Here is a 14,886-nt window from a genome sequence, read left to right on the forward strand (position 1 = left end):
AACTCTCACAGCACCATGTACTCTTCTTCATGGCTATTCATACAACTAAAATTTTACATTCATTATTGTGCTTATTGTTTTTCATATTCCCATGAAAGCAAGCAACTGTTTCTATTTTGGTTTACCATTTTATTCCTGTACCCCTAGCACCTAGTGTTTTGCCCTGCAATGATTAATAAAATATTCAAATAGTTATGGTAATGAATGGCATTCATTGAGAACCATATCAACCCACTTTAATCACATAAAATCTATAAGGAAGATAGAGATTAATATACTATTAATATTTGGAGTTTAGAAACTGGAATAGAAAGAGAATAAGTCAATTTTCTTTTTATTTATTTTTATTTTACTTTAAGTTCTAGGGTACATATGCATAACGTGCAGGTTTGTTACATATGTATACTTGTGCCATGTTGCTGTGCCGCACCCATCAACTCGTCAGCACCCATCAACTCGTCATTTACATCAGGTATCACTCCCAATGCAGTCCCTCCCCCCGACCGCCTCCCCATAATAGGCCCCGGTGTGTGATGTTCCCCTTTCTGAGTCCAAGTGATCTCATTGTTCAGTTCCCACCTATGAGTGAGAACATGCAGTGTTTAGTTTTCTATTCTTGTGATAGTTTGCTGAGGATAATGGTTTCCAGCTGCATCCATGTCCCTACAAAGGACAGGTACTCATCCTTCTTTATGGCTGCATAGTATTCCGCCAATTGTATATGTACATTTTCTTAATCCAGTCTGTCACGGTGGACATTTGGGTTGATTCAAGTCTTTGCTATTGTGAATAGTGCAGCAATGAACATATGTGTGCATATGTCTTTATAGCGGCATGATTTATAATCTTTTGGGTATATGCCCAGCAGTAGGATAGCTGGGTCATGATGCTTCCTGAACGCTTCAGATCCTTGAGGAATCACCATACTGTTTTTGCATGGATGGAACTAGTTGCAATCCACCAACAGTGTAAAGAATATGTTCCTATTTCTCACATTGTCTCAGCACCATTGTTTCCACCGACTTTTTAATGATTGCCATTCTAACTGATGTGAGGATTGGTATCTCATTAATGGTTTGGTTTGCATTTCTCTGACGGTTGGCTTCCAGTGATGCGTGAGCATTTTTTCATGTGTCTCTGTAGAGTAGCCATGCATGTCTTCTTTTGAGAAGCGTCCTGTTCATATCCTTTGCCCGACTTTTTTGATGGGGTTGTTTGGTTTTCTTGTAAAGTTTGTTTGGAAGGTTCTTTATAGGTTCTGGATATTAGCCCTTTGTCAGGTGGTGATTTGCAAGAATTTTCTGCTGGTTTGCCTGTATCGATGGTGTTCTGCTGCTGTGGAAGCTCTTTAGTTCGGAAGGTGGTCCCATTTGGCAATTTTGGCTTTTGACGCCCGTTGGCACCCCGGGTGTTTTAGACGCCAAAGTCAGAAGGATTAACGGAGGATGCTCCAGAAGTGGACTCATCTCTGCAAAGGACCTAATACAGCTACAGGAACTCTTCACCCCAAGTCACCCAACAGAATATACATTCTTCCTCGAAAAACTTAAATCACACATGACCCAAAAGATTGAATTGGAGCACACACTTGGCACAGGAAATGAGGCTCTCAATGTACAAAGGAACGAAATTTATAGTTGCTCTCTCCCGGACACAGTGCAAGTCATTTGGGGCTCGTGAGTTCAGAGAAGAGCTCAGCAGAGCCGCTCAACTACATGGAAATTGAACAAGCACCATACCCATTGGTGTGCACTTGATTTCTTTAACAAAGGAGATAGAGGCAGAGAATGTTCTTTAAAATTGTGGTAGGCAAAGGGAACTGTATCTGCCAGAATCTCTGGGACACACATTTAAAAGCAATTAATAGCAGAGGGAAGTGCAACACCTAAATGCTGCTGCAAGAGAGCTGGAAAGATCAGGAGCCAGCACACCCTAACATCACAATTAAAAAAGGGTATAGAGAAACAAAAGGCAACACGACAGAAGCTAGCAGAGGCAAAAGGAGAATAAAAAACTAAGATCAGTGAGAACTGGGAGATAGAGACACAAAAAACCTTTCAAAAGGAATCCAAAATATCAATCAGGAGCTGGTGTTTTGGAAGAGATCCAGCCAGGAGTGATAGAATGCTAGCATGACTAATAAAAGAAGAAAAGAGAGAAGAAATCAAATGAGCACTTAATGAAATGGCCACAGGGGAACCTCCTGCATTTGAAATACTGACCTGCATCAGAGATGCTGTAAAGCACCTCATAGGTGCTAGAAAATTTAGAAGAAATGGATAAATTCCTGGACCTACACTCCCAAGACAGAAGCCAGGAAGAAATTTGAATCCCTGAATATAATAGTGACCACAGAATTGGGGCTATAATTAATAGCCTACCACCAAAAAATGTCAGGACTAGAGCCAGTTCACAGCCAAATTCTACCAGAGGTACAAAGGAGCTAGGTACCATTCCTTACAAAACTATTTCAATGAATAGAAAAGAGAATTCTCCTAACTCATTTTATGAGCCCAACATCATCCTGATGCAAAGCCTGGCAGAGACACGGCAAAAAGAGAATTTTAGACCAATATCCTGATGAACATGATGTAAAATCCTCAATAAAATACTGGCAAACTGAATCAGCAGCACATCAAAAGCTTATCACCATGATGAAATTGGAAGCTGTCCCTGGGATACCAGGTGGTTCAACAAACAAATCAACCATGTCAATCCAGCATAAGCAGGACAAGACAAAAACCACATGATTATCTCAATAGATGCAGAAAGGCCTTTGACAAAATTCCAACAGCCCTTCATGCTAAAACTCTCAATAAATTGATATTGATGGAGCGTGTATCTCAAAGTCATAAAAGCTGTTATGACAAATGCAGCCAATATCATGCAGATGGGCAAAACTGGAAGCATTCCCTTTGAGAGGCAGCACAAGACAGGGATGCCTCTCCCCTCCTATTCAACATAGTGTTGGAAGTTCTGTGAAATCCAGTGAAGAAAGAAATAAAAGGTATTTAGTTGAGGAAAAGAAGAAATCATATTGTCCTGTTTGCAGATGACATGATTGTATATTTAGAAAACCCAAAATCCTCATTAAGCTGATAAGCAACTTCAGCAAAGTCTCAGGATACAAAATTAATGTGCAAAAATCACAAGCATTCTTATACGCAGTAACAGACAGAAGCAGAGACCAGTATGAATGAACTGGAAATTCACAATTTAGCTGCAGGGAATAGTACCTAGGAATCAACACAAGGGATGTAAAGGACCTCTTCAGGAGAACTACAAACCACTGCTCAGTGAAATAAAAGGGACACAAACAAATGGAGAACATGCATGTTCATGGATAGGAAAGAATCAATACTCGTGAAAGTGATTTATACCCAAAGGTAATTTATAAGATTCAATGCCATTCCACATCAAAGCTACCTGGTTGGTGTTAATGACTTTCTTCACGGTGGAAAAAACTGCTGAAGTTCATATGGAACCAAAAAAAGAGCCTGCATTGCCAAGACAATCCCTAGATCAAAGAACAAAGTTGGAGGCATCAAAGCTACACAACTTCAAACTATACACAAAGCTACAGGAACCGACAGTACTGGTACCAAAACAGAGATATAGACAATGGAACTAGCAAGTCACTCCAGAAATAATACCACATCTACAGCCATGGATCTTTGAAAATAGGCGAAAAAGAGAAAACGAAATAGGGAAAGGATTCCCTGTTGTCGTGGTACTGGGAAAATTGAAACGCCATAAATGAAAGCTGAAACTGGATCTTTCCGCCTCCTTATCGAAGAAAGTTAATTGAGAGATGGATTAAGAGACTTAAAATATTCTAATACCGCAAAAACCCTAGAAAACCTAAATAATACCATTCACCTGGGACATAGGCATAGGCACGGAGACCCCATGTCTAAAACATGAGAATAAGTCATTTCTAAGATCCACACAACCAGTAAGTATTTAAAATTTAGGATCTAGGTGGAAGAATTTGCAGCTCATCATTAAACGCTGAGGATTTAGCAGTACTGCATGCTTTCTCCTATGGAAGGTGATCCATACATATATATTAAGTGGAAATGAATGCACAGTGTGTTCATGGAGGTGATTTGTTGTCTGTTTACTTCCATGGCAACCTGATGCCACAGTTGCCTGAGACATGTGGACGTTACCCTTCTATTGAGTGGAAGAATGTATTATATGTAGATATATAGTTTGTATTAATATATTTATATATATATTTATTGGAAGTTCACTTTTATATATGTTTACAATAAATGTAAATAATAGAAGTAGCACCATTGTTCCTAGAAATAAATATGTTCTGTATATATTATTCTCTCTATATATCCTATAGAGTACTATCTACATCTCTCTTTTTTCTAGGACCAGTGGTGTTACTTCCATCATTTTTCATGGTTTTAACTGTTTTTCAAATAAATGTTCTGCCATATTCCAAATAAGGTTGCTCTTTCTTCCATTCTCATTTTAGAGCCTAAAATTTCACAAATGTTGTCTTTTCTGGCTGCAGAAGTGGCTTGTTTTCAGGAAAGCATAATGCTTGCATATATGTTACCTTTTTCAAAAAGGTGAGGAAGCAGATAGTTTTTATAGTCATAGATGAATTGTTTGCCATTTTTTGGCATATGTTAAATACAAAGAGATCACCCATGATTAATATTCAAATGTGAAGGTGTACAAATATCTCTGTCAAGGTAACACAGTTTATAGAAGCTAGAGTGAGAAGCACAAATGGAGATCATAAGTAAGGTTCTTATGCCCTTCCATGTCACTGTTAATGGCAGGTCATCTGCCAGGATTCCCCTAGTTAGCTGATGCAGAAGATCTGGTAGGTAAAGGAAATGACTTGCCACGTCTGAATTACTGAACACCTCATTTTACATTATGGCAAATGCCAATGTCTTGCAAGAGAGCTCAGGGGTCCCTAGCAGATGCTTTCATTTTAGTGCCAGGCTGAATGCCAAGACATCAGTTCACACTTCCCTGAATCCCTCATCTTTCTTTTGCTTGAACGAAGACAAGAGAAAACACTAGGGGCAACACTGAGGCACCTTTATCATCATTCATATGACACGTCCATCCCCATCTTAGAAAATGAAAGAGACAATCTTTCAGAAATTGTTGGTTGATTTGACAATGGAGAATACCTCTCTCTGAGGGTCACCTATTGCTATAAAGGGCAAAAAGGCAGTCTGAACAAAGCAACTATGACACCAGATTCCATGGAGTGGGAAATTGCTTCAGTGTTTGATGAACACTGAAGAACATTGTGTTCTACATTTCAGTGTAGAGCATTTCTTCATGGTCTCACACCAAGTTTGAGTGGAACCAAGCTTGATGTTGAAGACATAATAAAAGGATCATATAGCAGAAATTATAGTGTTTTATCTAGAAACATGTTTACTAATTGATTTGTTTGAAGATAAAAGATACCTATCAGCTTCATTTTATTGAGAGAACCTAACCTTAATATTTGCAAAATTCAGAACTTAATCTTTATGTTAACCAGGTGCAAATCTTGAATGCCAAATAAATGTCATGGATGCCACAATTCCTCCCACCCTCCACACTATTATCCATGGCAGACATCACTAGTTGATCATGACACAGATTCCCACTGAACCCACTGCATTTCGACACATCATCCCAGTCACCCCTCAGCCAGTCTTTCTTTTCTCACTCAGTGGAAAATGAGGCCAACTTACATATATGTAAAATGTAAGCCAGTGTTTATCAAACTTAATGGGTTTATTTCAGGATTATTTCATTTTCAATACTTTGATACACATATAATATGCTATTTATAATGAAATAAAATACTTAGTACTTCAATAACCCACATGATCACAGAATCTCATTTTAATACAATACCGGCCACCCACTGTGCCCATGAATTCCTTGGAACACAACTTGGAAGATATTGCTAGAATACCTTACCAGTCCTGGAGTTATCTACTTGTGGCTTCTGATGTTTATTGGTGATCCAGGTGGTCATTCAATATTTTGTAATCGTTATTTTTTTTTGTAATGGTATAGATTTGAATCAAATGCTGTAAGGCTATGTATAAGAGCCACTCAGAAAACAAGCCAGCTTAAAATGTCACACCGTACTAACATTTCAAAGAGGATTACTTCTTTTTTTATTTTATTTATTTATTTATTTTTTACCATTTTTTAAAATTATACTTTAAGTTCTAGGGTACATGTGCATAATGTGCAGGTTTGTTACATGCTCACCCGTGCCATGTTGGTATTACTGCACCCATCTTCATCAGCACCCATCAACTCATCATTTACATCAGGCACTTAACACCCAATGCAATCCCTCCTCTACCCCTCAGCATAATGGTGATTAATGCGATGTTCCCTTCCTGAGTCCAAGTGATCTCATTGTTCAATTCCCACCTATGAGTGAGGGAACGTACGGTGTTTGGTTTCTGTTCTTGCGATAGTTTGCTGAGGGATAATGGTTTCCAGCTGCACCCATGACCCGCAAGGACGGGTACTCATCCCTTCTTTATGAAAACATGGTATTCCATGGTGTATGTAATGCCCACGTTGCCTTATCAGTCTGTCACTGATGGACATTTGGGTTGATTCAAGTCTTTGCTATTGTGAATAGTGCTGCAATAAACGCGCATGTGTCTTTATAGCGGCATGATTTAATCCTTTGAGTATATGCAGTAATGGGATGGCTGGGTCATATGGGTATTTCTAGTTCTAAGATCCTTAAGGAATCGCTATAGTGTTTTTCTAATGGTTGAACCAGTTTGCAATCCCACCAACAGTGTAAAAGTGTTCCCCATTTCTCCCTCTCTCAGCACCTGTTGTTTCCTGGCTTTTTTAGTTGCCATTCTAACTGGGTGGCAGGATGGTATCACTGTGGTTTTTGATTTGCATTTCTCTGATGGCCAGTGATATTGACATTTTTCATGTATGGCTGTATGAATATCTTCTTTTGCAGAGAGAAATGTCTGTTCATATCCCTTTGCAGGGTTTGTTTTGCTTTTTTTCTTATTAATATAGAGATTTGTATGAGTTCTTTGTAGGTTCTGGATAGTAGCCCTTTAGGTAGATTGCAAAATTTTCTCATTATAGGTTGCGGTTCCTCTGATAGTAGTTTACTTTTTGCTGTGCAGAAGCTCTTTAGTTTAATTAGATCCCATTTATCAATTCTGGCTTTGTTGCGGTGCTTTTGGTATTTTAGACATGAAGTCCTTGCCCATACTATGTCCTGAATGATAAGGTATTACTAGGTTTCTTCTAGAGAGGTTTTTATGGTTTTAGGTCTAATATTTAAATTACAATGCATCTTGAATTATTTCATATAAGAGTAGAGGAGGAAAAGGATCCAGTTTCAGCTTTCTTATAGACTGTATTTTCCCAGCACCATTTATTAAATAGGAATCCTTTCCTCATTTCTTGTTTTCCTGGAGTTTATCAAAGATCGATGGCTGTAGATGTGGTATTATTTCTAGGGACTCTATTTGGTATTTCATTGGTCTATATCTTTGTTTTGTTCCAGTACCATGCTGTTTTGGTTCCATATAGCTTTGTAGTATAGTTTGAGTCAGGTAGTGTGATGCCTCCAACTTTTGTTCTTGGCTTGGGATTGTCTCTTGGCAATGTAGGCTCTTTGTGGTTCATATGAACTTTAAAGCAGTTTTTTTTCCCAATTCGGTGAAGAAAGTCATTGGTAGCTTGATGGGAATGGCATTGAATCTATAAATTACCTCGGGCAGTATGGCCATTTTCACGATATTGATTCTTCCTACTGTTCTTCCATTTGTTTGTGTCCTCTTTTATTTCACTGAGCAGTGGTTTGTAGTTCTCCTTGAAGAGGTCCTTTACATACCTTGTAAGTTGGATTTCTAGGTATTTTATTCTCTTTGAAGCAATTATGAATGGGATTTCATTCATGATTTGGCTCTCTGTTTGTCCTTACTGGTGTATAGGAAAGCTTGTGATTTTTGCACATTAATTTTGTATCCTGAGACTTTGCTGAAGTTGCTTATCAGGTTAGTGAGATTTTGGGCTGAGGTGATGGGGTTTTCTAAATATACAATCATGTCATCTGCAAACAGGGACAATTTGACTTCTTCTTTTCCTAACTGAATACCCTTTATTTCTTTCTCTTGCCTGATTGCCCTAGCCAGAACTTCCAACACTATGTTGAATAGGAGTGGGGAGAAAGGGCATCCCTGTCTTGTGCCAGTTTTCAAAGGGAATGCTTCCAGTTTTTGCCCATTCAGTATGATATTGGCTGTGGGTTTGTCATAAATAGCTCTTACTATATTGAGATACATTCCATCAATATCGAATTTATTGAGAGTTTTTAGCATGAAGGGCTGTTGAATTTTGTCAAAGGCCTTTTCTGCATCTATTGAGATAATCATGTGGTTTTTGTCTTTGGTTCTGTTTATATGCTGGATTACGTTTATTGATTTGCGTCTGTTGAACCAGCCTTACACCCAGGGATGAAACTCACTTGATCATGGTGGATAAGCTTTTTGATGTGCTGCTGGATTCAGTTTGCCAGTATTTTATTGAGGATTTTTACATCGATGTTCATCAGGGATATTGGTCTAAAATTCTCTTTTTTGTTGTGTCTCTGCCAGGCTTTGGTATCAGGATGATGTTGGGCTCATAAAATGAGTTAGGGAGGATTCCCTCTTTTTCTATTGATTCGAATAATTTTAGAAGGATTGGTAACAGCTCCTCCTTGTACCTCCAGTAGAATTCGGCTGTGAATCTGTCTGGTCCTGGACTTTTTTTGGTTGGTAGGCTATTAATTATTGTCTCAATTTCAGAGCCTGCTATTGGTCTATTAAGGGATTCAACTTCTTTCTGGTTTAGTGTTGGGAGACTGTAAGTGTCCAGGAAATTATCCATTTCTTCTAGGTTTTCTAGTTTATTTGAATAGAGGTGTTCATTGTATTCTCTGATGGTAGTTTGTATTTCTGTGGGGTCAGTGGTGATATCCCTTGTATCATTTTTTATTGCGTCTATTTGATTCTTCTCTCTTTTCTTCTTTATTAGTCTTGCTAGCGGTCTATCAATTTTATTGATCTTTTCAGAAAACCAGATCCTGGATTCATTGATTTTTTGGAGAGTTTTTTGTGTCTCTATCTCCTTCAGTTCTGCTCTGACTTTAGTTATTTCTTGCCTTCTGTTAGCTTTTGAATGTGTTTGCTCCTGCTTCTCTAGTTCTTTTAATTGTAATGTTAGGGTGTCAATTTTAGATCGTTCCTGCTTTCTCTTGTGTACATTTAGTGCTATAAATTTCCCTCTACACACTGCTTTAAATGTGGCCCAGAGATTCTGGTATTTTGTGTCTTTGTTCTTATTGGTTTCAAAGAACATCTTTCTTTCTGCCTTCATTTCGTTATGTACCCAGTAGTCATTCAGGAGCAGGTTGTTCAGTTTCCATGTAGTTGAGTGGTTTTGATTGATTTTCTTAGTGTTGAGTTCTAGTTTGATTGCACTGTGGTCTGAGAGTCGGTTTGTTATAATTTCTGCTCTTGTACATTTGCTGAGGAGTGCTTTACTTCCAACTATGTGGTCAATTTTGGAATAAGTGCAATGTGGTGTTGAGAAGAATGTGTATTCTGTTGATTTGGGGTGGAGAGTTCTGTAGATGTCTATTAGGTCCGCTTGGTGCAGAGTTGAGTTCAATTCCTGGATATCCTTGTTAAGTTTCTGTCTTGTTGATCTGTGTAATGTTGACAGTGGGGTGTTGAAGTTTCCCATTATTATTGTATGGGAGTCTATGTCTCTTTGTAAGTCTCTAAGGACTTGCTTTATGAATCTGGGTGCTCCTGTATTGGGCGCATATATATTTAGGACAGTTAGCTCTTCCTGATGAATTAATCCCTTTACCATTATGTAATGGCCTTCTTTGTCTCTTTTGATCTTTGACTTTGTTTACCTACTTAAGCCTCAGCAATGGCGGGCGCCCCTCCCCTAGCCTTGCTGCCACCTTGCAGTTAGATCTCAGACTGCTGTGGTAGCAATGAGGGAGGCTCTGTGGGCATGGGACCCTCTGGGCCAGGTGTGGGATATAACATCCTGGTGTGCCATTTGCTAAGACCCTTGGTAAAGCACAGTATTAGGGTGGGAGTTACCCGATTTTCCAGGTGTTGTGTGTCTCAGTTTCCCTTGGCTAGGAAAAGGGACTCCTTTCCCCCTTGTGCTTCGCAGGTGAGGTGATGTCTCGCCCTGCTTCAGCTCTCACTGTTCAGGCTGCACCAGCTGACCAGCACTGATTGTCCGGCACTCCCCAGTGAGATGAACCTGGTACCTCAGTTGAAAATGCAGAAATCACCCGTCTTCTGTGTCACTCGCACTGGGAGCTGGAGGCTGGAGCTGTTCCTATTCGGCCATTTTGCTCCCGACTCCGAGGATTATTTCTTGCAAACTATCTTCCTTGACCATTTACGCTGAGCCAAAGTTCTAAGAACTTACATCACATTTAAGTAGAGTGATCAGGCATCTCTGTTTATGCCTGAGGCAGTTCCAGTTTATGCCTGGTTTTTCATTGTAATCATTAATAGTACTCCATTTTATGATCCAAAGTGTCCTCCTTGGATGATAAATTAATTACATGTCCTCCCTACCTTTAACTCTCAAACAATTTGTACCAATGTTGGTATTATTACTCCCATTTTATCAATGATAAAATAGGGCTCAGGATATGGAAAAACTCTTTGTTCACACAGCTAGTGCATAGCTGAGACAAGATTCAAACTAGCTTGGTTTTACTTCAAAGTTCATGCTCTTGAATGTAGTAGTACACTGCTCATTTAAACACATAATGTCACTAAATACCCACAAAATTATGTAAGGAACATTATCATCTGCATTGTGAAGATGAGAATATTGATGAAATGATACACTATCATTTATAAATTTGAGGTCTAAGGTATTGAGAATCTTACCCTTTGCGTTCTTTTATGTGGTTGCCCTATTTTTAAGATTGAACTCCACAAAATAAGCAGGCTAACAAGTATAGCTGGCAGGTATAGCTACAGAGAGGGCTGTGAATAGGGGCTCATATCAGCTTTGTGCTAATCAGCTGGGATTCACTAAATTAGGCTTATGATGCAGAGCTCTCTTCTAAATATTTATCCTTTAGAAAAGCAGTATGAAGTGAAAATTCAGGTAAGTCCCAGTTATTAAAATCAGACACCCTGAGCATTAGAGAAAACAAGAAGGAACTCAGATGAGCAAATACTTTGTGCACAAATAGAATATAATGACTCAGATTATAAGGCCATTGTCACGAAAAAATACTGAGAATAGTCTCATTTTCTAAAAATTAGAGGTTCCATTGGCAGAATACTTGTAATGTTGATTCATGAAAATATATTAGACTCATCCATTTTTTGAATACTGTTTTTAGTGATCCATTTAAGCTTAAGCCATATGCACTTCAGAATAATGACATTTACTTATTCTATCATAGGGGTTTCTACCTTCAGAAAATTCTGTATAAAGTTAACTGATTTTATTTTAGCAACATAGCTTTAAGGATGAGTCCCATTTTACTTTATAGTCTAAATCAAGGTTTCCCAGTCTCAAAACTCTTGACAGTTTGGACTGGATAACTCTTTTTCTTGCATATTATAGGATGTTTATCAGCATTCCTGGTCTATACATACTAGATGCCAGAAGCACCTCTTCCTCAGTCATGAAAATAATAAATGTCTCCAGATATTGCCAAATGTCCGGAGCAGCCTAATTATCTCACTTAAGAATCTACCAGTTTAAATGCTTCCTCTTTGTTTTCCTAGAAAATTGACTAGGTAGAAAATAAGCAAGTTAATATTCAAAATAAAACTCTATTGATAACATTCAATACCAGTTCAAACTTCTCTAGTGCTGGTAAATTTAATAAACTAAGGAAGGGGATGGCTCTTGGCTTAAGTTAGGAGTAATGGCTTGGGAATATATTTAATTTGAAGAAGGGATGATGAAAAAGATAAGATATAGAAACTCTGAAAATTCAGTTCAAAATCTTCAGAAGATTTTACATTTGGGCCTTTCCTTTCTGGCAGTGGCTATGGCTCTTTTAGAAATGCTCCAAATCTCCAAGGAAATGTCTTATTTCTTTTTCTTATCTTTGGATGGGACAGCCCACAGAAATGGAGGCTTAGTGGGTGAAAGGACATACCAGTTCTTGAAAGGTTGGATGTAAAACTATGGACTGAATTTCCAAATATCATAATTAAAAGCACTTTTTTTGTTAGGGATTAATCAAGCTACTATATTATTTTTTAAAACTTGTGCTTATTTTGAGAATGTTAACAGTCATAAGAAACCCATGACAAGTGTTTTGTAACATGGCTTTAAATATATATTCATGTCACTGTTTAGAAGCTAGAAAAAAATCAATTGTGTTTACTATATGAGCCCTATACAGTGATATTAATCAAGTTTATTTATTTTAAACAATTTTTGGTAGACTTCCCCCTTTAAACCAGTAAGCAGAAAAATTTATTGGCCAATACTCCACCTGATCTTAGCCAAAAGGTCGAGAAGTGATTTTATTGGCTAATTCTCATAAATTTACTTTAAAAACTCAGACATAGCTTTAAACATTCAATTTATTTGTGGCATTTGTACATGAAAATTATAGTATGATAAAATTGCATTGTATTCTAAGCCAGTAAATTGTTTCTAAGAAATAGGTAGATAAAATTGCAAGTCTTAATACAAAGGTAGGTTGTGAAAATGTATATTAATTTGAGATAAGAAAAGTTTTCAAATAATCATGTTTTCAGGGTTACATGTAAATAGACACTAAGTAAGACAAGTTTCTGCAAACATGATGTCAGAACTCTGAATGTGAGAAATTCAGAAAATGAACCAGCTACTTAAAAAGTAAAAATGTGCTCAGTAAATTTGCATTTTCATGGTTATTCTAAGGAAAGGAGGAATAATCTGTTGAGGTTAGTGCCCTCAAGCAGACCCCATAACTTTGCCACACAGCATTTAACTTCTCTGTGCTGTTTTCTTTTAATTTTCAAAATGGAAATTAGCTGCTTCAGTGGTGAAGCGCATTGTAAAATGCAAGAATTTTCACATAATGCAATTACTCTATGGTATTGTGTTTTAATATTAATATACCCATATGAAGCAGGTATAAGGCCAATAAATTCTGCCAATAACAAATTCTGAAACCTGAAGGTTTGTTTCTGCTTTCATAGTATGGATTTGCTCTAAAGAGAGCAGGCAATCCAAATGCAAGCTTGCTTCACCCTGAAAGCAAAATGTCCGTAGATTCTTGAGTTTCATTATAATAACCTGGAAATGAGATAATAGGAAATGTATTAGTGAATAATAGCTCATCAATTTAAATTGCTTAGTTGGCATTAAATCACCCCTATACATAAATCTTTCTACAGAGCAATAACCTTTAGCTTGAAAAATACATGTTAATCCTTTCAGGAAAAAGACAATGAAATATTTAAAGAATTCTGTTTTTTAGACAAATGATTCCTTTAAGTCCCTAACAACGCTGCTTTAGGTTTTCTAAAAAATATACATAGCTAATATTTTACCTTCTTCAATGATCTTTCTTGCAACAGAAACCAAATTCCTTTTCAACTTGGGGCTGAGCAGGAAGCTGAAAAAAAAAAAGATACACAGCTAGCATTTCTCAATTTGTCTCTATTTTAAGGTTGAACAAAGAAATATGACAAAGTTATAGTTGCCTTTCACAGCCATGGAAAAACAGCTTTGCAGAGACAACTGGCAAGACAATCTTCCATTTTAAAAGGAAACAGAATCATTGTAAATTTCAACTGCGCCCAAGTCCTTGAATTCAAATTTTCTTTCCATTTTGAAGGAGAACAGTTTAAGCATTGGGAATGTGTATTCTTTTCGTCTCATTCAAAATCTTCTCTCCAAAATATATGCCATGTTTGTGTAGTTCTGCAGCTCTTATAGAAGAATCTTTGGTTCATATTTTCATGAGCTCTAAGGCCATAGTGCACCCCACAATTTTGCTACATTCGAATGAGTTTAATGAGTCTATAGTATATATATTATATAGTGTATACATATATACACATACACACAGCTTGGTGGTGGGCTACAGAAGAATACGGAATGCAAACACTTCAATTAGTTTTTAAGGGTGAATGATTTTATGATTACTTATGACTTATTTGAAATATACAAGGAGCTTAAAGGGTTCTTAAACTTTGGAAAATTAAAATTCATTATAAGAACTTAGCAAAGACTCTAATAATTTGGGATTTTAGCAAGAAATCCAGCTGCTACGTGACCCTTGGTAGCAGTGCAAGTGTGTTACATCATATATGCAGATAATTGGAATAACGTTATTTTTATGAAGAAAAACTGTAGTCAGGACATTATCAGTGTTGTCTTGAATTGGTCTTGGTTTTCCGTTGCTGCTGTCTTTGCTTAGTGTCATCATTAGCTTCTCGTTAGCAGTTTATTTTCAGTTAACTCTAGGATGTGAAGTAATGCATATTTAAATCAATAATATTTTGGGGCTATATTTTCCCTACTAACGTCCTAGTGTTTAAGGACTATATACATTGTGATTCAAACACAGTAGACTCACTATATTTCTATTGTTAAAACACATGTATTGATAATTCCTCTAAGATGTTTTTGGTCTGTACATGTTGAATTTAGCCACACTTTAGCCTCAGTGGCTTTTTCCTTTGAGTTCCCTCTTTGTTTTTTTCCAAACAATTTCCTTAAATTACTGCTCATAGATTTTGTATACAAAGGCACACCTGACCTATTTTGTTCATATTTGTTAGAATGTTTAAAAGCACAGACAGGATAGAAGGCTCTCGTGTTCTTTTTTAACCAAGTTATTTCTTTGCA

The 14,886-nt window shown here is 37.3% G+C and overlaps 1 protein-coding gene and 1 long non-coding RNA gene across 10 annotated transcripts in view; one reads left to right on the top strand and one right to left on the bottom strand.

Moving 5' to 3' along the window:
• Positions 1–14,886, top strand: part of LOC103884527 — a 114,617-nt gene that overhangs the window by 32,793 nt on the left and 66,938 nt on the right. The gene's annotated exons all lie outside the window — the stretch shown is intronic.
• The window catches only part of BANK1 (B cell scaffold protein with ankyrin repeats 1), a 310,335-nt gene continuing 308,057 nt past the window's right edge, over positions 12,609–14,886 (bottom strand). For 4 of the 6 annotated variants that reach the window (XM_021938668.2, XM_017958886.3, XM_017958885.3 and 1 more), the window contains 2 exons: positions 13,584–13,648; positions 12,609–13,326 (listed from right to left, as the gene is read on the bottom strand). In XM_021938668.2, the coding sequence (XP_021794360.1) occupies positions 13,589–13,648 (60 nt within the window). In that variant the 3' untranslated portion in view covers positions 12,609–13,326; positions 13,584–13,588. The other 2 variants (XM_021938667.2, XM_021938666.2) reach the window with 1 other exon arrangement.

Source organism: Papio anubis, chromosome 3, assembly GCF_008728515.1.
Source record: "Papio anubis isolate 15944 chromosome 3, Panubis1.0, whole genome shotgun sequence".
In the NCBI taxonomy this organism is placed as follows: Eukaryota; Metazoa; Chordata; class Mammalia; order Primates; family Cercopithecidae; genus Papio; species Papio anubis.